Genomic DNA, 27,294 nt, shown 5'->3' on the forward strand with positions numbered 1-27,294 from the left:
GCCAAGTGTTTGATTGCTATAAAGGCCAGAGAAAATAGGCTGCAAATACCTTTTAGCCTATTAGACTAATTGCCCCATGCTGGAGGTCAGGGAGCCTTTAGTTTTTACTTCAAGGGATGTATATGTTAGTGTCCTTCTTAAGCAGGATTTATACTTTTGACAGGCCAAGGATTTTTATACTAGTCAAATTCGCCGTTGTACTACTATTTGAAACAACGTGGTCAATGAGGAGTAATTGTCATCTAAAACCATTGCGAATCACCGGTGAGAGGTCGTCATTTGCCTGTACAAGACTTCTCACGTGATGAATGACTTGATAATTTCTGTGTCTTAAACTAGTCGCCGTTTTACTGTCTGGTTGGTCCAGTATGAAATACTGCTAAACAGCGGACATACTGCTAACCACTGATCTATAATATAGAAGTGGCTTCACTGTCTGTTGGCAGTTTAGAACGCAATGAGCGATCCAGTCATATATAGATCAGTGTTGCTAACGCTTTTTCATTTATTCTTCGCTGCTCTAAAAAAGGGGTTGCTTGTGGCAACTAGGGATGGGCATTCGATTAAATTTTCTTAGTCGATCGTCGGGAGAATTAACGATCGACTATCGATTAATCATTAATATTTTTATAATATAATTAATTATTTAATTTTTATAATAAAAAAATGCAATGAATACAAAAATACAGCGTGTTTTTCCTCGGTGAGACCTTTATTACAAGATCAACTTGTGGCAGACAGTTAAACTACGTTCAGGCAAACCGAACATATATCCGCGTGCATATGCAGTGCTCTAAAGCAGCGGAACCTGCAGCTGCTAGCAGGCGTTCTTAACCCTTTCGAGTCGATTAACGCATATATGCGTTTTGAGTCTGAATAAAGTGCTTCATTCTTTTTTCTGAGGAAATCCATTTCTCAAATCATCAACCACATCACATCTTTTTGGGGTGAATTATGTCTTAGTCCTCTCATCACGAAGCAAACAGTAAAATAAAATAAAAACTTGAAGAACAGTCTCGCTGCCTTTTCTTCTGTGTGGGCGTATTCAAGCCGCGCGCTTCAGTTTGAATCTGAATAGCGCGTTCAGCGCGGGGGCGTGGTCACATTAAATATAATGAAGGAAGATATGAAAAACAGACATTGCGTTGTTTTCATATGGATTACTTTATCTCAGAATATTTGTTTTTCGGAAGCACTTGTTTAGTTTAAAAGTAGACATTCCAGGCTTTCTATAGATATCTCTCTCATGTCTCTTCGTTGAGTATTCACGGAGTTACGGTTCATTTTAATGAAATGTTTGTACATGACGATCAGCGGAGACAAAGACTGTAGACAGCGCACCTTGTTTGTTATCTTTATTTTATAAGTGCACAAAGGTTTTTTGTTATTATGTCTGTATCCAAAAAAAACTAGACCCTTTACAGATTCGATTGATGTATTGCTCTTATCTGTACGATAAAAACTGAGTGTGTAATTTATCAGGGGTTATCAGGAGAAAATGACTCAAAACGCATATACGCGTTAATCGACTCGAAAGGGTTAAAGCCTCATGAAAATTTGCCGGGATGCATAGGTACATCATTTGAGTCGTGGCCGTGTTGTACTTAAACACGGCATCGCAATGTTTGCAGTTAACTAGTTCGCTTTTTAAATCAAAATGGTCCCACGCCACACTTCGCCGTGACATCTTCATGATTATTCTTTGAAATCAAAACGGAAGATCACAGATAACCGAGTAGGGTGTCAAATATTGCCCCATGGTGGTAAAATATTTAATTGCTGCCACACAGTGAAATTCATTTAATTGCTTGAAGACTCGCACTACGCAACGCAACCTGCATTAGATTAAAAAAAAATGCTTTAGATTAATCGATAACAAATTAACATGATCGAGGAAAATCTTAACGATCAATTATCGATCGTCGATTAATCATGCCCATCCCTAGTGGCAACACAGCACAACTTCCTGTGTTTGTAATGCATTCTGAGCAGCGAAGAAGAACCGTGCAGCGGTAAGGCAAAGCTAGCAGTCATAACTAGGTCTTGTGTTCTAGGTTTTGTGTAAGGAAATGGTATCGGATCGGTATATGGGCTCATGTACTCGCCGATGCCAGAATTTGTTGTGGTATCGGTGATATTTCCGATAGTGGTATCGGTGATATTTCCGATAGTAGTATCGGAATCGGAACAACTCTACTACTTTGAAGATGTTTTTTATTACCTTTCTGGACATGGACAGTATACCATGCACAAAGCTTCAATGGAGGGACTGAGAGCTCTCTGACTAAATCTAAAATATCTGAAACTATGTTTCGAAGATGAACGGAGGTCTTGCGGGTTTGGAACGACATGAGGGTGAGTTATTAATGACGATAATGAATAATAATATATATATGATAATGATAATGAATTTTTCGGTGAACTAATCCTTTAGGTATAAATCAGCCTTTAGTGGGTGGTGTTTTAAACTTTGAATGTGATACAAGAAGGTCATTTGAACTTGAAGTGTCTGGCGGACAGTGGAGTGCACAGCATAGCAGCCTTCTGGGTGTTTTAGAAGAAGTCCTTGATCTGACATCAATTTTGCATATGGTCAGAATGGAGTACCCCATTAACGTTCAGTAAATGCACTGTCTGGAGGTTCTGACTGTCAACCCCTCCCCTGAGCAATCAGCCACTACTCACCGCTCCCCTACTCGGATGTCTCCAGTTTTATCAGTACAGTCAGTTCCTCTTTCTTTGTTACACAATGGTGACTCACACAAAACCACAGCTTGTTATAACACCAAAGTGTTTTAGATTATTCTATGACATGCGTTCACCTGCTCAAGCAAATGTATGCATGCTCCTTCTGAAGATATGAGAATTTAGTCCTATCCCTGCTGAAAGGCTTGCCTTGTTTGATTTGACTGTTGAAGGTGGTTATCGCATGAATTCATCATAGTCACCTAAGCAGCATTTTGTGATTATTTCCTTCTAAGCAAAATTGAACTATTTCAGCTTTCTTTTTACATACTACTTTATTTGCTTGTGATGTAATCATGCATCGTGAACGCTCTTAGTACATATCCTTTCCTTTCCTCAGTATACATTCTTAATCAGTCAAAGCAGGTTCCCTAAGGAAGTGAACATAGAGTGGTGTTGTAGAGTATCAGTGCATTAAACTGTAGCAGCATGCACTCCTGTTTGGGTGCACACTCAGCGTTTGTGTTCTTTCTGAGAGTTCTGTAGTTGTCAGCAGGAGTGTCAAGTGGTCTCGCAGTTAGTGGTGGTCTGTTGAAAAAGTCAGTGTCTGCCTGCACAGCCACATCAAAAGCAGCTGCTACCTCTCTGACATTTTTAGTAATCTGGAGAGCAGCCAGCAAGAGGGACTAAAAATTGAGGTTTGTGTGTTTGTATGCGTTCATGTGACTCTGGGTGTCAAGTACAGCATGTATTCAGACAGTGATTGTGGTGTCAGGTGCTGGGGATAGACTGTATTGAGTGATAGAATGTATTTGTGTGTTCTACTAAGCCACATAACCTTTTTGCGTTCCTGGCATTGAGTAAGTTGAATGCAGGCATAGTATGCATGCAGGCTAGGGCTGTCACTTTTGAGAAAAATCAAATTCGAAAACATATCGTATATCATGCAATGTTTTTGAATATATTCGAATATCTACATGCCCACCCCCTCGCGCATAAAAAAAAAAAAAAAAACCTAGCCTATTGGAGATTCAATCACAAATGTATTAACAGTGAGTCATAAACAGGAATATCTGGATTATTATGTTTTTTACTCAATTTTTGAAACAGCAGGTTATCAATTTAGAATATCAACTTATTTGAAGTGCCACTATGCATATCCCACAACATTAGGCTAAATGAAAAAAAAAACAATTCGGAACAGGCACAAACAATAACGTGACAACTTAGGATGGCCAAGCGGTCTAAGGCGCTGCGTTCAGGTCGCAGTCTCCTCTGGAGGCGTGGGTTCGAATCCCACTTCTGACAGCAACCTTTGGGGAAGTCGTGGCCTAATGGTTAGAGGGTTGGACTCCCAATCGAAGGGTTGTGAGTTCTAGTCTCGGGCCGGACGGAATTGTGGGTGGGGGTAGTGCACGAACAGCTCTCTCTCCACCTTCAATACCACGACTTAGGTGCCCTTGAGCAAGGCATCGAACCCCCAACTGCTCCCCGGGCCGCAGCATAAATGGCTGCCCACTGCTCCGGGTGTGTGCTCACTGTAACAACAATGAGTTTTACATAGTAATTAACTCAAATGATATATAGGGAATTTGAATAATTAATCAAGAATTTGATTAATATATATCTCAGATGACAGTTACATTTAATTTTATTGATTATGAAAAATAGCTCAATTGCCAATACCAATACTAATCACAGGGCACTGTAATTTACTCATTAATATGTCAATATTACATTCTTCATATCAATTATTGTGATATCTCTTACTGTAAATTATTGCAGATCAAAACGTGGTATGTCCAGCACACCACTATAGACCTATCAATTTTCAATAAAGTTATCACGCCTTATAATTCAAGGAAAAGTATTCTCTGGCCATGAAAATATTATCCTATCCTTATGATAAATTTAGTTTCTAAATTTAGAGCTTGTAGCTAAAGACCAAAACATTTCAGTGACTCGTAATGTGAGTGGGGTGGAGTCCAAAGCCAATCATTTTATATATGGGTTTTTAATAATTCAACTAGTAATACATCAAACTACAAATCACACAGAGTAAATATGCGTACGAAAATACAGACAATAAACATTTACACGACATAACGGAATCCAAATAAAAGAGAGAGAGAGAGAGAGAGAGAGAGAAGTGTAGAAAGCGAGAGAGATCACAGAATGAGCTCAGGTATGAAAATCAGTCAGTAAACCTTAGTGGAACCAACAACGAATCAAATAATAGCAACACTTTAAAGCAGCATTTAAATCTCCATAGAAAACGATACTTGCATGGCCCAGTGGGTGAGCGTGGTACCGGCGACGCACGTGTGATGTCACGTGGTCCTTTGAAAACTGCGCGCGTGAGCGTGGAGTCACGTGTTCCTTTGTTGCAAAGAGGTGTTCGTTCATCTTCGCGCGGTATTTGAAAGGTTCAACAAACAATGTTCCAGAATTCGTCTTCATTGTGTGGAGAGGCGAATAGTTGAATAAACTTAGTAAAGAAAAGAAAACAAAACAACGAAAATGAAAGTTTCCAAATGAGCCATGAAAATGGCTTTCCTCTCCTCAGTCCGTGTGCTGAGGGGGGAGGAGAACCAAGCGCGGCCTGAGGCCGCGCGGAGCGACGTGTCCGAGAACGGAGAACGGGAAGAAGAACAAGAAGAGCGACGAAGAGAAGCAAGAGAGAGGCGGACCTTGTTCGGTCGACTCTTATAGATTGAGATGTTCACGCCTCTTTTCGCGTGAACCACCCAATGAACATCCGCGATCTGAAGCGGCGGGAAAGTTCCTTTGTCTCTGGGAACAACCCACCCTAATGATTTAGGACTTGTCCGATTTCATCAGGGATATTCTAGCACGTTCGTAATTCCAGAATAATACATTTTTCATTACTTTGCTCTAGATAAATGGGTCTGTCAAAGCATGACGATTAGAACAAGACTAGACATAATATATATATGACCAAAGATCTAATTTTTAGATCGAATTACACATTAAAAGATTTGTTTAACACATGATAACACTGCAGATGTTGGGAAACATCTAAATGTACCAAAAGGGAATACGTAATACATTTATAAAACATGAAAACAGAAAGTTAATGAATACATTCCATAGAATGCATTGTTCAAAAGAAGCCAGTGACTTGGCTTCTCTCCTGTCCTGTGTAGTCGTAAAATTTTACGAGCTACCAAGGAGTGTGGGGGTTGCAGAACATTTCCTTTTGAGAAAGTTAAAGTGAGGAAAGACATTTCCTAAAGTATAAGCTTGCAACTTATACTCTTCACATAACAAGGATTAACCATTTTATGCAATCCATAAACATAATTAAAATACATATTAATAATAAAATGAAAGTAAGGAACTTATACGAAAAGTTCCTTTGTCTCCAGTGTTGGAAGAATTTGGGTTGGGGGTTTTCGTTTCTTCTTTGAAGCTCGCATGGGCATCGTAAATAGTTTAAGTCCAGCCAGGCTGGCATTTAGTACCAACAGTCTGAATTTATAAAACAGAATTTAACCCATGAATCGCTGACCTGCATATCTGTTACATCACAGTGTGTGTGTGTGTGTGTTCACTGCTCTGTGTGAGCAAGGCATCGAACCCCCAACTGCTCCCCGGGCCGCAGCATAAATGGCTGCCCACTGCTCCGGGTGTGTGCTCACAGTGTGTGTGTGTGTGTGTTCACTGCTCTGTGTGTGTGCATTTCGGATGGGTTAAATGCAGAGCACAAATTCTGAGTATGGGTCACCATACTTGGCTGAATGTCACTTCACTTCACTTCACTTCACTTCACTTCACTTCCACTTCACTTCACTAAACAGCAGCAGAAGTAAGGCATATTAGCCTAGCCTAATTGATTTCATAATATTGTTTGCAAGGAACACAAGTCTATCAACTTGATCTGTATTAAGTGCGGCTATCTTTTTATTTACAATGTTTCCTGCCGTGGAGAGCACATGATCGGAGCGCACAGACGTGCCTGGCTACTAGCTATTATTCGCTTGATTTGGTCATGGGCCTACGCTACAATACCTCTAGAGTGCTCTCTACTGGATTAGATGGCAAAGAATAAAATAAAAAAACAAACGGTCTAATCATAGACTGTCAAAACTGGTCACATGGCACTTTTTCAGTAAGTTACCTTTCTTGTAGAATTATGCTTCAGATAAATAACTTTTATGTTGACCAGATTGTTAGTTAATCATTTAGTCTACAAGGCAATATTACCTATATGGACAGCGATTATAATAAAAAAAATAAAAATTTGGGTTCACCTAACTTTTGTGCTGGAGCACCTAAGAAAAAAAGTTGAGTAGCGCACCAGTGCAACCAGTGCAAAAAGCTAGTCTTGAGCCCTGATCTGTATTTAACTTGTACAGTGAGCACAGTTTTTTTTCTTTGCAGTTAGTTATTGCACCTGAATGATGATATTTGTAACTCTGTTTTGTTGGATTCATCTGTGCTTGTAATTTGAGTAATTGTTCTTGTTTTATTTCTCACTGGAGAAATTAAATCTGATCTGTAATGCAACTGTCGTTCGGCACACTGCAGTGATCAGGCGCGTTCAGGTTTGTGGTGTGTTCTTTTACTGAACTAAATGATTTTTATTACAATAAAAAATCTAAACGACAGTGGGGGTTAGTGCTGCGGTGGGCAATTGACCTGCCCGGTGTTGCGGCTTAAAACCGGTTTCATTGTCAGCACCGTCTATCGCGGCAAGTACTGTTGTCACGGTACCAAAATTTCAGTATTCGGTACCCGGTGTCTTTTGACAACACTTACTGCAAGTCTACGATCATATCACTATACTACGCCACACGGCTATTAGGGCTGGGTATTGATTCAGATGTCCCGATTCGATTAAATTTGTTTCTCACATTTTTTTATTACGTTCAGTGAATATAGTTTTAATGCAAATCCTATTGATATTTTTCTATTTTTTTTAGAAACATCAGTTTACAAATGGCGAATTATTAATAATAATAATAATAATAAAAAATAGGATCCACAGGCCTGTATTTTAAACCTATTCTTTTATTTTTATATACAGTCCTTTTTTAAACAATAATAGGGCCCTATAAAATGTTCTTCTTATTTTTTCTGGTAATCAGATGAAGGCATAAAACATTAATTTAATTGATCCTTATCAAATTAAACTCAAGATCATACAATGTCCCCAGATAATACTTATCCTGTGCAAATAGGAGTTAAGTGTGTTAGCTTATTGTTGTTACTCATGGTTTAAAGTATACCTTTACCAAGTTCTATATTTTGAACAAATTGGGTAATTTATAGCTTGTCTTAGATTTGCTTCTCATTTTATCACAAAATCTGTTGGAGTGAATTTTGCTTTTACTGCCAGTCTATATCTAATATGTGTGTTTTGAATTTAGCTCAGCTGTTCTCTGGATTCTCAGTGCTCATGGCAGCACTTTGCACTTCGACCTGAATATCAGGGTAGAGTTAAGGCTGTATGTGGGTTGTCTGTCATCCATCTGATGTTTTCTTTATTATCCTCCGTTTTCTCTGCTGCTGCAGTTGTGAGGGTGTAGTGTATTGGTGGTGATTCTCTCTGCCTCAGGGGTTTGTACTCACTGGCCCATTGTGAAACAAGCAAGGCTTATGAAACAGAATGTGAGGGTTGGACAGATTTTGCGTAGTAGAGCCTAAAGCAGCTGTGTGTATGAGTTGGCGAAATTGACAGATGCATGTGAAGAAGGAATGGAAACCGGCTTCACCTTCCTGCTATCGGCCACTTACTGTTGATCTCACTGAATCTTTCTTCATTCAAGTCACTGTGAATGTAAATGCCAGCTTTAGGATTTATTTTCATAATCTGATCTTGGAAATGTTGAGCGTGTTGATAAATGAGCCCAAGAGGGAGTAAAAGTAATCAAGTCAAGTTGGAGAAGTAAGGCCAGGAAATAACAAGACAGTGGAACTTGCCTTTTGGAAAAATCTGTCTGAAATTTCCTATGTCCCATTAGGGCTGGGCGATATATCGAATATTAGCGATAATATCGGAATAATTTTGACGATGATGTAAAATTTGAAAATATTGTGAATATCGAATAATTTAAATTCAAGCATTATTTCACAAAAGAATGTGCCAAACGTCAAAAAACAGGAACTTGTTATTGCCGACTGCTCTACACTCCTCTACTACGCAAACTCTCATGAGTGCGGTTGCCAGATATCAAGAGTTCAAATCCCCAAATCAGAGCTTCACTGTTACATAGATACATTTTCTTCTGTCTTCTGACATGAGATCTTGACTGTACTGTTTGCGATTGTGGTCACTGTATAAATGCATTAACTCAATCGCTGTTGTGTGAATAGAGAAAAATACTACACTAACCTTTTCCACTGCTGGTTGTTTTATTTCTTACAGTACACACAGTCCGACTGCATCTTTACATTTGATGTTTGAATACGTCTTTACCATCATCCTTTTAAATCTCCAAGTTCTTGTTCCTAAGATGTAATAACTTCTATATTCCCCTTCTCATTTTTGTTTGAATGCTCCACAGGTTTCTGTTCTTTGCCTGATGTCTTGTATGAGGTCTGTAGCTTGTGGATTTTATATGGCAGTTAGTCCCTGTGTGTGGGTGTATGTGTGTTTCTGGCAGCATAATAAAGTATTGACTCATGTGGAAGAGTGGCCAAGACTTCACTGGAAGAGGAGCTGTGCTTTCTATCAGTGTCTGTTGAGTCTACAGTAAGCAGAGGTTGACTGATTTATTGTACCGACAACAGCATTCAGATGTCTCTAAAAATGAATCTTGATAATAGACATTATTTCCCAATATAGCACGTGTGAGTGTATTCCTCACAGAGCCACGTGCTCACAATTAATGCGGTTGACAATGATCAACACAGAGAATATAAGGTGTGTATGTACACATTAGGGGTGTCACGATTCTCCAAATCCTCGATTCGATTGCATTTTCGATTCTAAGCTCACGGTTCGATTCGATTCTCGATTTTTACATTTATTCTTTTTAAAGCACAGATTGTCATTTTTCAAACTAGACTTTTATGCAATATAATATCTGACCTTTGTTTGCAATGTACCACACTACATTGTCAAATTTAAAACTTTTATTAACAACATAATGTAACAATAACAATAACATCTTTAGTCAATTGAAAACTTAAAATAAACTGCCATCCAGTTTCTCTTTTGTAAGTGTAGTCTTCTTCACAAAAGATATTACGATGTATCTATTTAAAAGATTAAAGATAAAACACTTGTTAAACACTTCACTGTCATTCATTTAGATTTAGATTTATATGTATGTATGTATGTGTGTGTGTGTGTGTGTGTGTGCATCATTACAGTCTGTACAATATGTGTATCTCTTATTACTATCACTAGCAATCAGAAGAATTCCAATTAATCAAGTATCTACAAAAGATCTACAAAAGGTTATTTTTGTCATTGATTTGCCGTCATACAACATGGGGGCGTGGCAGCATCTACGATTCCATTTTTTAATTCGAAGTTTGAGACTGTGACTTAATTTCGATCGATTTCGATTTAAAATCGAAATCGTGACACCCCTAATACACATGTATACAAGGATAAACTGATCAAAAATGCTCAACTCACTGTCTTGCACTGGCCACTTTGTAGTCTATTTAAAAACATACAAACTTGAATTTAACAAACAAAATGTTCCAATCATATTTGTGAATTAAATTAATAAAGAATATTAGAATTAAATTAATACTAGAATAATGGCTGCAACAGCAGAAAGGGTGTTCTCTGCGGCCAGACTAATTGTGAACAGATTGTGCTCCCGGCATGCTAAATTTTTGCGAGGGGGTGTTTTTTGACTACTAATCGAATTAATACCCAGCAATTATCAAATATTACTTTTGCTTATTCCAGCAATTCAGACTTACCTCCTTAGTACCTTTAAAATAGTCACCTAAGCATTTAAAAGATTACACTAGTCAGTTTAAATAGACTGTAGTATATGGTTCACTCTGCTGTTAAGCTAAGGGGCGTTTCTGCTCATATGAAGAGGATGATCTTTTCCGTCTATGTGCGAATGCGTGTAAAGTACAAGCCTAGTTTACATTATAAATAACAGTTTAACATTCAAATACATTGCGAATATGGAAACATTTGAATTTGTGCTGAATGAGACATGAGCAATAAACTCCAAATAAATCTAGCCAAAGCTGCCCTCGCTCGTCCTCGTCTGCACGCACACATGCGCTGTCACAATCAAATGCACTGTATGCTAGTGCTGTGTTCAAAATATCAATACAAGGATGTATCGTCACAGAGATTTGACAATTAATATCGTTACAGCTGGCCGTGCACTGCAGTGGACAGTGCTTAACTTGGATACAAGAACATTGTTTAAAATTGAGTGGAAAAGTGCAAGGTTTCTAAAAAATAATGAATAGAGCATAATATATAGGCTACAACAAGGCTTAATCTGGCCGCAGAGGAACACAACCGGGGTTGCCTGATATAAAGAGATGTTATCCCCCAAGCATTGTGCAATACGGAAATGTCTGATAAGCGTGTTTCTTATCTTTGTCAACCTTGCAACCCTGTGCACGTGCTCTTTTTTTTTTTTTTTTTTTACCACTACAAAACACGCTTGTTTTCTGAAAACATCTGTTAGCTTACAGTTTAGCGATCTCCACTTCAATATTCTATTCTCAGAACATTGTAATTCATCAAGAAAGGGAGGAAAGAGTGTGCATAAGATACTTAAAAACAAAATGCAAACAATCAGAATGTTGTACCTGGTGGGGAGTGCCCAATGTAAACATTAAACAAATGCCATTACCTATATTATACTGTGGTACAGTATGGAGGCCCTTCATATCGCAGAGGTCAACTGCTTATAGTTAGCACTGGCCCTAAAGTATGCACTGTTTCATAAACAGCTGTTTTTATAAATTCTACTGAGGTGCATTGCAGTCCTGTATCGTAATACGTATCGTATCTTGGCCTCTGTATCGTGATACGTATCGTATTGTGACTTTGCTGGTGATACACAGCCCTACTGTATGCCAGATTTTTTTAAAACATATAGGCCTACCGCAACATGAAAATTCTAAATTTGACATTTTCCAGAACAGAATCCAGCAGGATCAAATTAATGTGAGCAACAGTGTGTTTTGCAGAAGCACCAATGGAAGCAGTTCACTTACTGCGCAGCACAGTCACAAGCGTGCCACAGTTACGTTTGGGATAATTTTATTTTAAATGCCATAATGTCGGTTGAAAACATTGCAATTGTGTTTTAAAATACAACAACGAGCACCACAAAACATTTAAAGAGGCACGTTCGTGGTTTCTGTGCAGTCAACAAAGTAAAATGACTTCAAACGTACGACAAGCTCTCATCACATCTGTTCGTTTTATAATCCTGCTACTAGCATTTTATTCAAACTAAAACCCCTTTAATTCAAGTGAGAAAGCATTTTGTGTGTGTGTGTGCAGCTTTTGCACATCCTATCATGCTGGTGACTGCTGCCTGCAATAGATGTGTTTTGCAGCATTACGGTTAAAGATTAATCGATTAATTGATCGTTAATTTAAGTGACGATCGATTATGGAAATTATCAAAATTTGACATCCCAAGTACTGCATGTGGACAATGTTGCAGAAGTATAAATGAAAACTGACATACAGCCCACGGCATCAAGGCTACGGCGTAGGTCAGACAGAGAAGTATAAATCAGCCTTAACATCAAACTGTGTAAAGATGCCCGCGAGTATCCTTTTAATTTGCTTCAACTTTTCCGAACTTTATTGAAGATTATTTTAAGGAAGGTTCAAGTGGTGTATGTGTGTGAGGAATTTGGAAGCAAGCAAAATACTGGTGTTTCTAAAGTAAACTGAGTGTCATCGCACATCTGGTTAAAAACTAATTTTTCTAAATACTCAAAACCGATCCAGAATAGTTGGAGACAGAATCACGATTAGAGGTCGACCAATATGGGTTTTTTACTAGCAGATGCCGATTTTTTTGAATTCAGGGCAGCCAATGGCCAATATATAATGGCAATTTTTTGGAGATACATTTAGCTGATTTTTTTTTTCATTCATCTCAATGAAAGTTTGAGCCAATTATTGTTAAATTGTACAAGATAGTAATTAGGGCTGCACGATTATGACAAAAATCATAATTGTCGATTATTCCTTTGAAATTGTAATTGCGATTATTAATTACGATTATTACAATTTACATTTGATTGATGTTTTAAGTAGCTTTATACCATGTTTAAAGCAACTTCATGCCATATTTGTATATAAAAATAAAAAAAACCAAGCTGAAAACACTCTTCCTGAAAAACTTTTATTGCTTTTCTACATTGGTTTGGTTTCTTTAAATAAAAAAAAGTGCAAATATGCAATAGTATGCATGGTATTATACTAAAACTAAAATTAAAACAATAGAAAAACTCAAGATAACCTGTAGAAAGAAAAAAACTGAGTTTGCCATATGAAGTATTTTGGCCTAGAACACAAGACATAAAAACACTTCAAGGTTTCAGGAATGAACAACATCAAGTTAGACTTTTAAAGATTTTTGGCTAGGAACACAAGCCTGTCCACACTTTCAGGCTTTAGGGATGCACGCAAACAATTCACAATGTTTCCTCCAGTGCTGAATACTCTTTCCGAGGGAGAGCTTGTGGCAGGAATGCACAAATACTTTTGTGCCAACTTGGATAGTGCTGGGAATTGTTTTGCATGTTCCTTCCACCAGACCAAAGGATCCTCCTCACTATCAACAGCAGCAGATAGAAAATAAGACTGTAGCTCTGCAGTAATGGCCATGTCTTGGAGATTGAGAGATGGCGATGCTGGCCTCTGGTCCTCATCTACTTTAAAGAAGCTGCCCAGTGTTTTTTTGGTCTTCTTTAGTGCTGGAGCATTTTGGTCATCTGCTTCCTCTCTAACAGTCACCGATGGTTGAGGCTTTTAATTAAACAAAGGCAAAAATTTTGTTTAACTCATAAAATATAATGTCATGTACTAGTATAGTAAGGACTATTTAGTAATTTTAAATTAATACTGAGAATGGCCAAAACAAAATATACATGGCACACACAACCTCTGATAATTACCTTGACTGTAGTAGATATTGATGCCATTTCAGCTCTCAAACGAGTCTTGACAGCTTCAACTCTGTTCTCATTGACGTACTTGAGCTTGAATCTGGGATCAATTGCAGAAGCCATGTCAAGCAATTCTTGAGTCAGTCGATCATCATACTTATTATTCAGGTAGTCCAGGATCTTTTTCTTGATGCATTTTGACAGTTCTGTTTCTCCCTCTTTCTCTGCCAAGATTTTATTGTTGAACAAATGAAGAACAGGCTTCACATATGACACACTTACATATTGCTCTCCTGAAAGAGCATCCGTGAATTCAGCAAGTGGAGAAAGGGAGTTGTTGACCGCCTCAAGGACCTCTACATCCTGCCATGTGGGGACAAGGTGTCTGGCTTTTCTGTCCGCGGAGAGAACAAAAGAAATGGCACTCTGTTGTTCCAATACCCTGGCGATCATTGCTTGTTTTGAGCCCCATCTTGTCGGACACTCAGTCTTGAGCTTGTGTTGAGGTAACTTGAGCTCTTTCTGGGCCTCGGACAACTCCCTCCTTCGTCTCCAGCTATAGGAGAAGCACCCTACCACCTTTTTGCAGACATTTAGTGCACGGTCAATCCGTCCATCTTTCAAAGAATGTTCTAAACACACACACACACACACAAACAGTTTACTAATGCTATACATTTTAATTACAATTAAACAGACACAATTTCAAAATTACAGTAACAGTACAATTTATATTAGTATAGTTGTAAAAACATTATAGTTACAGTTTATATAGTTCACTTATCTATATTTATAACATTATATTAATACAGTATATATATATTAATACAGTATATAAATATATATATATATATATATATATATATATATATATATATATATATATATATATATATATATACTGTATTAATATAATGTTATAAATATAGATAAGTGAACTATACAATAGCCTATATATATATATATATATATATATATATATATATATATATATATATATATATAAATATATATAAAACACTGAAGTTGTTGCATGCTAAACTGTTCAATCACTGAATGCATTATAATCCAGGAATGAATAAAAAAAACCTGGTCTACATATTATTAGCCAAGTACATATGATATTGCAATGAAATAAATATGGAATTATGTGTATATTTTTAGCTAAATGAATATTAATAGCAGGCTACTACTTACCAATTGCTAGGTGCAGCCTGTGTCCAAAACACTGAAGTCTGCTCCACTTATTGATAGCAATAGCGTTCACTATATTTGCTGCGTTGTCTGTTGTGACACAGACTTGTTGCTCCTCCTTTAAATCCCAGGCACCCAGCATCTCTTTCAGTCCTTGAGCAATCGCATCCCCGGTGTGATCTTGCGGAAAATAGGACGTTTGCAAGCATCTGGTTTTGAGTTGAAACTCGTCATCAATGTAATGAACCGTAAGGCTCATATATGGTTCCATAGTTCTACTCGACCATAAATCAGTCGTGGTGGAATAGAACTCAATTTTCTGCAGATCTGATTCAATGCTTTCCCGGCATTTTGAATAAAGCGAAGGCAGCGCAACTTTAGAAAAATAATTGCGGGAGGGGATGACGTATCTCTTGTCCAGTGTGTTTATGAGTTTTTTAAACCCCGCGCTGCAAACTGTATTAATCGGCACCATGTCTTTTGCAATGAAATGCGCGATCGCTTCAGTTATCTCGATCTGCTTTTGGGAACCTGCCGGGTACGGAGTAGCATTAAACAAAGATTTCGTGATGGGTGTCTGTGTTGCAGTTCTCGCATCACTTGGCGCTTTTTTTTTTACGCTGAGACACTCCTCGTATTGCACTCTGTGGTTGAATTTTAAATGGTTGTATAAATTTGTGGTGTTGCTTGATGGTGCAGAAACAGTTGATCGACACAATTTACACAGTATAACACGCTGATCGACATCATCTCTGGTGAATCCGAAATAATTCCACACCACTGATGTTGCTTTTCTTTTCGGTTCTAATTGTGGATGAGCACTTTGCACGTTGTCGGAATCGGATGTTGTTCTATCAGCAGACATGATGAAATTAACATGACATGAGACGTATCAGTGGATAATCTGGTCGTTGATAATGACACGCCTACAGACTATTATTAAAAGTGGTGATTCGCCACTCACAACCTGACATGATCTAAACACGCCTCCTATGCACGCAGATTTTTTTTTTTTTGTGTGTAATCGCGGCTTTGGACGATTACGTAATCGTGGCTTCTGTAATCGTGATCGCGATTAGAAATTCGATTAATTGTGCAGCCCTAATAGTAATAGTATTAGTAACCCAATTCAGAGTAATAAAACATGGCTCAAAACTTAAGCACCTTCTCAAAACTGTTCTGAAGCATGCTTTTTGTTTATGTTTACTGACAGAATTGATTATTAAAATTAATTATCTGCCAGAAGGAGACACTGTTGGAGTAGAGATATAGTGGTTTCCCCGGTTACGGCTGTAATCAAATAAGCGCTTCACACAAACACTACTTTATCAGGCATTACAGAAAAGACTAAATTAAAATTACATCAAAGCTTTTGTGAAGACAGTCGGTTCTTTTCAAAGATGCATTCATATAAAAACACCCGCGCTGCATTTTAATTTTGAAATGTGAAGAGCTCATTTTATTCAACAAAGTTATAAGCCTTTTGGAAAATCTATTTGTGGCGGTCAGTTTTTATAAATTGACGAGCCGTCACAAATAACTTGATGTATAGGAAACACTGGACACTACAATAAGTCAAATGGCCATAGTGATGACAAAAATAAAAGATTTCACACATAATCCTAACTGCTTAAGAGTGCGCTGACCACGAGCGATGAAATCGTGGGGGATATTGTCGAACCTACACACACATTTCATGAGGAAAGTTAACATGTACGTTATAATCAGACCAGAAGTTTCGTCTGAATATGATAACTTCCCAGCATCAATTCTAGTAGAGTAAAACTTTATTACGCTTTATTCGAAATGGGCTGTTTTGTCGTGCCATTAGCTGAAGCTGTGTATGAACAAGCCGCTAGTGCAGAGTGAGTCTCTCACGCAGTCTAAGAGGGAGTTCTGCAACAACGCTTGGCTTCCCGCTGGTGCACCTGCCTATAAATCGGCCTAATTTGCAGCACAATCGACCGATGCCGATTAATAAAAAAATGCCACAAAATCGACCGATTTATTGGTCGACCTCTAATCACAATGCATCGATGGATCTATTTTTTTCTGCCACCCCTACTATTCATGTGTCTCTCTCTCTCACTGTTTTTTTTTTTATCTCTGATCTGAATACAGTCTGATGGCTTTTAAATGTGACACTGAGGTTTCCACTGTGCTTTACTGTCATCCATCAGCGCAATTTGATATCTGAAGGAACACACTAGGGATACACAGAACTTTAGTCAACAAATCCTGGAGAATGTGTAATATAATTGTAATAATTGCATGAGGACCAATGGGGCTTTGACTGCTTTTGCATTGAGGACGATTTGAGTTAACCTAAGATACAATTTAAGGCAAAGAGAGAATGAGAAATAGTGGTCAATGAGTTCAGACACTCACACTCACTCAGCAAGCGTCAAGCAGAGGTGGAGTAATAAAAGAAAAGGGGGAGTGGAGATTGTGTGGGCTGTTAAGAGTTACCCTCAGCAACCATGACCTTTGGTTTCATTTCTGCACAAAAGAAGACTGCCTTGGAGACAAAAGAACTTTGAGAATTGAGACTTTTCCACTTCCAAAGGCCCCTCTCACCTTCCTCTCTCTAATATCCATTCATAGCATTACTGTAAAGTCTTCATTTGTGACGTCTCTCTCTCCAGACTGTGGAGGATGTGAGCGCTTGGCTCAGGAGGAAATTCCAGAGAGATAAGAAGAGGCTTGCAGATTATTGATGGTGGAATCTCATTTTCTGCTCGGCTGCTGCTGAAAAATGGCTGTCTGAAGCTGCTTGGCAGACAAAGGGTAGCTCTGCTGACAGCCAGCGGGAGTGTGTTTGGGGTTTGAAGTGCTAGGTGAGAGACTATTGGTGTTCCCCTGCTAACTGTGTGTGTCTGTGTTTTGGAGAGAGGAAATGGGTGGAGATGTTTAACAGCTACACACACACACACACACACACACACACACACTTGCACCTGATGTAAAGTAAATCTCATTCATCCTATTTATGTATTTTGTATTTCTTTGGCAATTGTTTTTTATGCTAAGAAAAGCCTTTAAATAAAGACAGTACAAATAATGTTACATGATTGTTTCAGACAAATAAAATAAATTGACATGCAGTTATAATCTACTTTTTGCATAGTCGGTAGGGTTGAGCCGATAGACGGTAGTATCGACAGAAGCAGATTTCTCTTTCGATAATCAAGGCAATATTAGGCTCAATTTCCTATTAATGTATTAGATTATAATAATAATAATAACTATTAGGGCTGAAACGATTCCTTGGCACAGGTAGGGGCGGGTCACAAAAATTATTTTTTTTAAAAATACATTTATGTTGCATGGAATTTGGTGGTGGAAATTGATTCTTTCAAGAGATTCATTGATTTTCAGTTCGTTCACCAAAATGATTCATTCACTGATTCGTTCAGTGACCATTTCTTCATATTACACAAATACGCCAGCAGTTGGCGAAAAGAGTGTCTTACGTGTTATGTCTCAATTCAATGAGCGTGTTTACTTGTGACAAAAACTGATTTGGCTTTATTAAAGTGTGTGCATGATCGCATTAAATAGTCTAAATACATTTTTCTGATTAACAAAGCACAAGGTTTTATCGGGGATTAAACGTGGAGTTATGTTCTGTATTCCAAATTTGAAAACAAGCGTATGTGCACCAATAACTGCGCTTTGTATCTGCTGATTGCTGATCGAGATTTACATGCTTGGCCTACTGACCCTGTATACTCTTTCATTTCATTCACGAACGAGATGTATCAGTTCATTCAACTCTTTCACCTACGCAAAGATCGTATTCGTTCACTACATTCAACAAGTCACATGCTCCGTCACATCTTGAGTAACTCTTTTTGACAGGATGAAACAGTTTGAACACAGAGCTGTTGTGCTCACGAGCTACGCATGTGCTGCTAATAGGGCCGCGCTCACGCGCTGCTGTGGGAGGACCTTCATTGAACGGGAAATTAGTGTTTTACTGTCTATGGTCAGTGGTTATGTAAACAAGAACGATTCGTTCACCTAAAAGATTTGTTAACGAACGAACCATCATAGTGCAATTACCTATAGCCTATATTGATAAGGTTACAATACGAAGGTCTTAATAACAACGTAACTATTATTTTTATTTTTTATTAGGCGGCTTATTAAAATTCGGCTATCAAACTGCCTAGATATTTCACTTCAGCACCGCATTTCACACACACACACACACACACACACCGTGGGTGTGCGAGCACAGGAGGATTAGAGCCTGCAGTCGCTGAAGTTGTACGCTTTGACTCTGATAACTCGTTAAATCCATGAAATGAAAAAGATAGAAAACGAGAAGATGGTGTCCGAGACATTTAAAGGCTGGTACATGACAACACACTCTTCTCATACAGGAGAGATTAACTCTTTCTTGGCATTACAAAAAAAGTAAAGACAAAATAATAACAAGGCGGCAGAGCGAACTTCTCATCCATACGTGAGTACCACTGTGGATGATAAGTTCCGCCTTGTTATTGTATGTTCATGCACACCGTACTATAATGTGATGCATGCAAAATACATATTTTTGGCTATTACAAAGTCTCCTTCCACAAACAGACGTACATCTTCTGCAGATATAAGATGTGCGTTCTCAGATCATATTAAAGCTTTTCGCACCTTTCTATTTATAACTTTTTCTGTTCTCATCTTTTTACTGCATGCAGTGTGAACGTTCTGATCTGTTAACATGGGCTCGAAAAAAAAAGACTACGCATCACAGACAGTGTGTGAACCTGGAGTTAGGCACATGCCCAGTCTGCTCTGTTCTCGCGCTCCACTTAGGCGCGCTGCATCTTGATTGGTTCAGTTAACATACTGCGGGAGGCCTGTGCCACGGAAAATCGCGCTATAAAGTGATTTAGAAATCGCGCACCAGAGCCCTAGTCACAAGGTGGCAGCAGCAGCTGTGGGTTCAACTTGAAGCAGACAAAATCAGTGTACAGGGCCATAGCTGGGGTTTGTGGGGCCCCGGTGCAGGTTTTACTGGTGGGCTCTGTTTGAAATTGTGTAAATATCATAAATAAACAAATATACAAAATAAACTACTTTTAATTTTTTTCAAGGTTGTAAATGTCCAGGTACAGAAACTGAATAATCAAATGTAAATAGCATAGCAAGATGAATCGCCTTCGATAATGAACACGATATTGTGTAGCTTGTCAGTGAACTACGGTTCTGTCTATTTAATGGCACTCCATTTGAAAGCAGGTGATGGCGATTTAGCGGTAATCAGGGAACCGGCTTTACTGACGAAATGCGCGTTACAATCGCATGCGACATATCGCCCATTCCTAAGACCGACTGAACTCAAACATTTAAGTGCATAAACATAAGTTAAATGTTTTTTTCAGTCAATTAATTTTCTTAAAGCCCTATCAGTACTAGCCAGGTGAGATGTCAGATGAGCATGATGAAATGTTATTTATTTTTTTCTTTTTATAATTGTACTGAATAAAGTAATACAATATATGAAATCAGCCTTGCTTTATTTTCCTTTTGGTTGGTTTGTTTCTCTCAAAGAAACGCTGTTATTGCTGTTTGTAGTGTGTGTGTGTGTGTGTGTGTGTGCATATACAAGAATCTAGCATCACTCTGTGTTCAGGCTCTCTACATCCTGTTACCTCTGTAGCTAGTTTTGTATGCTGTACCCAGCCATCACAGATGCATGGAAGCACCTTGTGGTTCACCATGTGACCTTGATGAAAACAGTTGTGGTATTGCTCTTTTGAACAGAAAGACGCTGATTGTTAGTGATGCAGGCAGAGAGGATTAGTGTAGATTATCCTGCACATTATTGGCAAGCCATTAACTCTGCTGTTATGCAACACCAAGGTTTCTCCTTCTACTGTGTGTGTGCTTGTTAAAGAGACCATATATGCTTCGTATGTATTCGGCATATGAGCATATAATAACTGTATTTCTTCTTTTGTAGGCCTGTTTTAGATGTTCATTTACACTCTGGTTGAGTTCACATGTGCTATTTGGGGATCTTCTTTGTGGTCATGTTGGTTTTTGTCAAAACATGAGTGCTGAATATGGTCTAGTAATTGATATACAGGTCAGTAGGGGTTGGTCTGTGCTCATGTGTGTTTTAAGAAATGGGGGAGGGGTAAGAGATGTATGTATTTGAAAGCAGAGGGAAAATACTATGTTACTCAGGATGTCGGGTTTTAATACAGTATGCAGTTAATGTGCGGTTAGTGTTACAGAACACCAAAACAGAGGGGATTGGTTGTATTTCCCGTGGTTTGGACTGTAGCTTTAAAATCTGTACTGAATGTTAGTATGCCACTGTTTTTCAAAGCGTTTTTTTTTTTGTTGACAAAAAAAGTTGCATGATTTGTGGGACAGAATTTTCTGATTTAAAATTTTTTTGTTTGTCCCGCAACTCACTTGAAGAAGTTCAGGCGAATAACACCATATACTATGTGGCAATCCTTAATTGAAGAAATGTGGCAAAACATCTCTGGAGAGAACCTCATATTATTACATTTGAAAGTGATTTCCATATTTGGATTAACATAGGTTACATTTTCTCTCACATCAAGTCATGCTGCATCTTAAAGCCTCTTTTAAACTTTGTGTCCGCGAGTCCACTATGGACCGCTAGGTAGGCATGATGTAAAAATCGACATCGGAGAGAGTGTGTGCCGAGGCTCTTAGCAGACGACCGCGTGGACACATGCGTGTGGTCAGTAGGCTTCAAAAGCACAATTGCACATGTTCAGGTAGTGTGAAGAAGCTCATTGCTACTCGAACCTGTGCAATCCATCAATAAATGAATATAAAGACAGCGATGTGCAATAATTCTGGGAAATTGTTAGTTCACATGTTTGTTGCAGAGCGAACCATCAGCCTGAGCATTCAGAAGTATAAATTGAAGTCTGAGTCCACGCTGGCCGTGTCCGTGTTTGGATTGCTCTTGCGGAAAGTATAACACAGGCTTTACAATCGCAACTTCTTTTTGCTGTTACTCCTTTCGAGCTGAATCTCACATAATTGGTTAGCTCCCGACAGCATCAGGTGCTTTATTTATGGGGAGTAGAATTATTTATTTATTTTAATGAATGTAATAGATTAGATATAATAATATTTAGGCTATAATATTATAAATCAGGTTGATTTGTATTGTTAACGTGATATGTAAATTATATGTGTGCGGCCCCAGAGACTTGCACTGGACCATAGTGTGGCCTGCTGGAAAAAAAAGGTTGAGAACCACTGCTGTAAAGGGTGTTATTTCGGGTAATCACTGGCAGTGTGAAAGGGCATAATCTAGCGACCTGGGAACAATTGCCGGGACACATTATTGAAAGGGGCTCTAGAGTAAGTATTGGTTCAGGCACTGTTTAGGCACCGGTACCACTGTAAAAGTATCGATATGGCACCCCCCTTTCTTTACCAGAAATAAAGTTTGTTTTCATTTGATTAAAAGATCAAATAAATGACTGTTTTGTCTTCATTTGATAACCAGAAAAATGTAAATACACAACACAGCACAGAATTATTTGGATACATTTTTTTTTTTTTTTTATAGGGCTATAGTAAAAATAAATGACAGAATGTGAGAATTTTTTGACTTATTTTGCAGAGACCTAAAAATGTATTTCTTTGTTAAACTTTTAATATATTGATGTTAAGTTTTATAAGTTTCATAATTTTAATTAATTAAACTGCTTTTTGATAAATAAAATTTAATTTCATAATTAAAAACATATACACAATTGGCCAAATTGTGATTATATATAACAGTAATAATAATTATTATTATTACTACCACTAAAATATTTAAATTTAACTTAATGAAATATGTAAAAAAAAAAAATATGTGGCTACCCTAATTACTTCTTTTATGAATGTTAAATAAGAAACTTTTATTTTGATGGAAAACGTCATGGAGTCCTTGAAGTTTGTGCAAGCAATGGCTTGGGAACACAATCCCAAATGTAAAGTGACCCAAAGTGAGAGCAGATACAGAGATTGTGTTTGTATGTTCAGCATTTAGGCCAACTGCAAACCAAGATTCTGGAAACCAGCGGATAATGAGCTGCTCTCATGTTAGAACAGAATGCCTTATTTCACTCTGAGACATGCAGTGTGCATTATTTATTTATTTATTTATTAGTGATAAGAAAATTGCTCTAAGTCATAATGCAGTTTCAGTTTATTTTGAATTATCGCTCAGCCCTACTGAGCATATAGTTTATTGACCCTTTCCCATTTGACAACCTTTCAGAAAATTCCTTAAACATGAGTTATGTTGTTGTTTATCATTAGTGTTGGATGGCAGATGGCTGATGATCTGATTTGAAGGTGGATATAAGCATTCATCGCCCTGAATGTAGTTTTTGCTCAGAGCTGTAAGGATTTGACTCGAGTCCAGGGATTAAAGTGAAACAGGAATGTAGACAGTATAGAGAGCTTTAACTGTGTTAGGATGGGGAGGGTGTTTTTATTCCTAGCTCGTCGCAGAGGTCAGACAGCTGCCCTACATCGTGACCCCAAATAACCTACAGGGGCCACTGGCTGAAAGAACAATGGAAAGGTCAGATGAGAGGGGAAAGAGGGAGGAAAGGCGAGAGAAGGGGTGGTACAGAGGGGGGAGAACTGGAAAAGGGAAGTACAGTCTGTCATGTTCACAACAGGCCCAGTGTAGGCACAATAACCTCTTCTGCTTGCAGTCACTGTGCTTGTGAGCAGTAGTGAGCAAGGTCACACAGTGTTCACAGAGTCAGCTGTCTTAAGCTTCCATGACTTGTGTACTACAAACACATTTCTGTCACACGACTCTGTTCCCCTTTCGGGCTTGAAATAATGGTAAAACATGGATGAATATGTTAATGGGTAAGCGCTGTGTAAGCGTAGTCGAAACCCTGTGAAGTACAGGGTATCTCCGACACTATAATCAAATGCAATAGTGTGTACTCACCTAATGAAGAAAGGGAATCCACACATCCATCATGATGGATGCAGAGCCTTCTGTCACAGCTTTTGAGGGCGAATCCTCACAACTCAGGTAAGCTGCATGTGACCGTGCGAATCAGTGACCTATAATAAGCGAGAAAGTGCAAAGAGGCTGGGCATCTAGCTGCTGTGGTTTATATTCTTGCATCCTAGTTTACGTCATGACGTGACTGTTGATATTTCTTTCTCGACCTGTCTAGCTGGCGCTGCGATTATTCACTAGTGTTTAGCATTGCTTCTGGAGGTCAGGAGGAATGAAACAATGTATGCTATATTGAGCGCTTTCATATAGACAGCTTCACAAATATACAATCAATAATCTAGTTTTGAGTCTAATATCTGATTTTTATCAGCCATCTTTTGCATCCTGGAACCAAAAGGTCCATTTGGCAGAAAGGTTGAATAAGAAAAATCCCTACTGACCAAATGAGAAGGAAGAGCTGTCCATCTAAGTATATATTCCTGCCAAAAGACATTCCTTTCTCACCAGAGGATGATATACAACCTGTCTTCAGAGGAAAGAAATTATATCGACAACATTTGTACAGTCTAAATGTGGTGCGCTTATTAATACACAGCATGCTTCACGGAGAGTGTCGGATTCAAACTAAAACCCAGACTGAACATTCTATCTTAAATGCTGAAGGTGGGAAATTAGCAGTGATAATGACAGCGCTGATTGAAGTGGCATTTTGTGGTGTGGGATTATGGGCGATGTTGTGGCGTAGACAGTGGAGATGCAGATGGATGGGAACGCACACTCGGCCGACCCACCTCATGCTGTCTCTGACATTACTGGGCCAGCAGGAGGGACCTGATCTTGGCTCAGCTAATGCCTTTCTTCCAGCATAACGTGAACTGCCAGCCCTCTCATTTGTTACATCCATCATGACAGACAGAAGACCTGGGCTCAGCTTTTATAAGAGTCAATAAAAGATGTCAAAACCTAAAATGTGTGTGAGATAGAAATACACAGTGGTTAATGGCAAGGCAGTTAGCACTGTTTTTCTTTTTCAGTTCTTTCAAGCTTCCCATGTGTTTATCAGCAGAACGAGAGGTGGAAAAAGGTAGGGAGAGAGATATAACGCAATAGTGAGGTGGAGCGAAAGAAAGGGAGAGAGAGATCATACAAAAGCCAACCACTCCTAGAAAGGGAGAAGAAAGGGTTGGGAATGAGTGAGCGCTGTGATTGAAAGAGGGAGAACAAGCAAAAAGAGAGAGAGCGAGGGGTAAGTGAGTTCATTTGTGCTGTTGGCAGGCGGCCATGAGCTTGCCTGTGGGTGTCTGTATCTGTGCCAGGGCATGTGTTTCCCCTTCTGTCTGAGGGTCTAGTCTTTCTTTCTCTCTGTTATAGAGAGATATCTCCTCTTTTCCTTTTCATTCCACTCCCCAAGTCTTTCAGTGATCTTTTCTCTCTTCCTCTTTTCTTATCTTTCACTTTCTCTCCCAGTCTCTCTCTCCGTCTATCATAGTAGTTGTAGTTTTTCATTCACAAAGCTTGATGATGCCAGAAAACAGTGGTAAGTTTGTTTCCAGAGTTCCACCGTTCATACTGTGCCAGTAGATCAGCCAAACTAGACACGTGCACTTCACACACAATGTCTTCCTTTTTAAATAAATCTTCATTCTCCGTAACTCTTCTATGGAAGGCTGGTCTGTGAAGACTGTCGATGAGAATGTGATTAAACCCATAATGCAAAGGTTAACTGTAACTGTAATTGTAATAACCACCTGCTTTTATTGAACGTTCTTATGTATGAGATTCAGAGTCAGTGACAAGCTAAATACTTTGGTGTGCCAGGATGTCATGAAGAGAGAGTGATTGAAAACTATAGTGCTGTATTCGATACGTCGATACGACTTCACCCTAACTGAAATTATGCATTTTAAATTCGAATACAATTTGAATTTTGATCATATTTAAGTAAAAAATTCAATTTTAGTTTTTCAGCTATTTTGACAGCCCTAGGCGATTCAAGCCCGAAACTGAATGAGACTGAATACCGCCAGAATTCACATTTCTGTTGTAAAAAGAGAAACATTGTGCAGAAGTATTATTTGCTGTTATGCGTGTATGTCCGAAGCTGCAGTTGCTGTGTGACGCCTGTTCAAAACAAACAAACAAAAAAAAAAACTTTTTTAATTAGGTTTAATTAGACTGCAGCAATAACATTTTGTCACACATTATTTTATTTAGTTCAGAATTGTGGGACAATCATGATCTCTATATGAGACCAAAAAAATCTCGATTCTCAATTTATCCAGAATTGTGCAGCCCATTTTTTGTACGCACTGTGGTAATCTTCATTATCATTTATAACCAATGCAGAGCATAAACATTAAATTGAAAAGTTTTCTTAAAGAAGTAGTCTTACAGCAAAAACAAGGAACACGCATCCGACGTGTTTTCTGTGAGTTATGTGTGATTGATTTGATCCTGCCCGTGTGTTCATGTGAATGTGTGAGTCTACAAAGTTCCTTCAGGATGACAAAAGCTTTCTGTTCCTCCTCAGAGATCCAAACATTCCTGCACTGTTGAGTCTTCTCCCTCAGCACACATATACCCAGCTCAGTAAAACACTCTACTGCTGTTTCAATGTAAATCATTCAGTGACAGACAGAAAGGAAGGCGGATGGTATCTTGCCACCCTTTGTGTAGTAGAAGAGGACCTGACTCCTTGTTTTAATGTCAAAGTATTTGACAACACTCAGTGTTCATCTATAGTGACCGATTTCTCTTACATGGAAATTTGAAAGAAGCTGTGGGGCCCCTTGAGATGGCAGAGGTTTATAATGACACACAGCAGCCACTGGGGAAAATACATTTCAGAGAAGCATGTCTGTGTGCAGAGTGTGTCTTCCCGTTTATCATAAGCCAGAGTGTAAAGGGCTATTCTTTGATTTTTAACTAGAACTGCCTGTTAGTTTGACTTGAGAAGAAAAACACATGGAAGACAGTTGACATTGTCGGCTGGTTCTCCTTGCGCTCATTCTGTTGTACAGTGAGAAAAAAATAAAAAAAATAATAATAATATGGGTGATGTTCTTTCTATGTACTCTACTGTCATGGCATGTTTGTGGCTGCCAAGTTTCCGCTATAGAAACACACAACAACCGGTAGGTGACGCTTGCTCTCTCTCATTGGCTATTACAGGTAGTTGTGCTGTAGTTGAAGGGTTAGTTCACAAAAAATGAAAATTACCCGATCATTTACTCTAGGGCTGTGCAGATAATCCTATGCGAGTGTCATGGGCATCTCATGACAATCACATGTGATTAATTGCACAGCCCAAATGCGGGAGAATAAAATGATTTGAG

The 27,294-nt window shown here is 38.5% G+C and overlaps 2 protein-coding genes and 1 non-coding gene across 8 annotated transcripts in view; 2 read left to right on the forward strand and 1 right to left on the reverse strand.

Annotated features, from left to right (window-relative positions):
- Positions 1 to 27,294, forward strand: part of LOC113071421 (nuclear receptor corepressor 2-like) — a 107,148-nt gene that overhangs the window by 3,934 nt on the left and 75,920 nt on the right. The window lies entirely within an intron of this gene.
- Positions 3,911 to 3,993, forward strand: trnal-cag (transfer RNA leucine (anticodon CAG)). The gene has a single exon. It is a non-coding gene; the product is annotated as a tRNA-Leu (tRNA).
- LOC113071422 (zinc finger BED domain-containing protein 1-like) lies at positions 13,008 to 16,076 on the reverse strand. Of its 3 annotated transcripts, XR_003280088.1 has the most exons (5): positions 14,980 to 16,076; positions 14,294 to 14,414; positions 14,065 to 14,249; positions 13,792 to 13,882; positions 13,009 to 13,642 (listed from the first exon to the last, which is right to left on the reverse strand). XR_003280088.1 is itself a non-coding variant. In XM_026244768.1 (3 exons), exons 1-3 carry the CDS (start codon positions 14,085 to 14,087, stop codon positions 13,241 to 13,243), a joined length of 516 nt encoding a protein of 171 aa, XP_026100553.1. In that variant the 5' UTR covers positions 14,088 to 14,227; the 3' UTR covers positions 13,008 to 13,240. The 3 variants fall into 3 exon arrangements, 2 of the variants coding, with proteins under 2 accessions (XP_026100553.1, XP_026100551.1); XM_026244768.1 differs by lacking the exons at positions 14,294 to 14,414; positions 14,980 to 16,076 and having other exon boundaries at positions 13,008 to 13,642; positions 14,065 to 14,227; XM_026244766.1 differs by lacking the exon at positions 13,792 to 13,882 and having other exon boundaries at positions 13,013 to 13,420; positions 14,234 to 14,414.

Source organism: Carassius auratus, unplaced genomic scaffold (genome assembly GCF_003368295.1).
Source record: "Carassius auratus strain Wakin unplaced genomic scaffold, ASM336829v1 scaf_tig00007301, whole genome shotgun sequence".
Classification (NCBI taxonomy): Eukaryota; Metazoa; Chordata; class Actinopteri; order Cypriniformes; family Cyprinidae; genus Carassius; species Carassius auratus.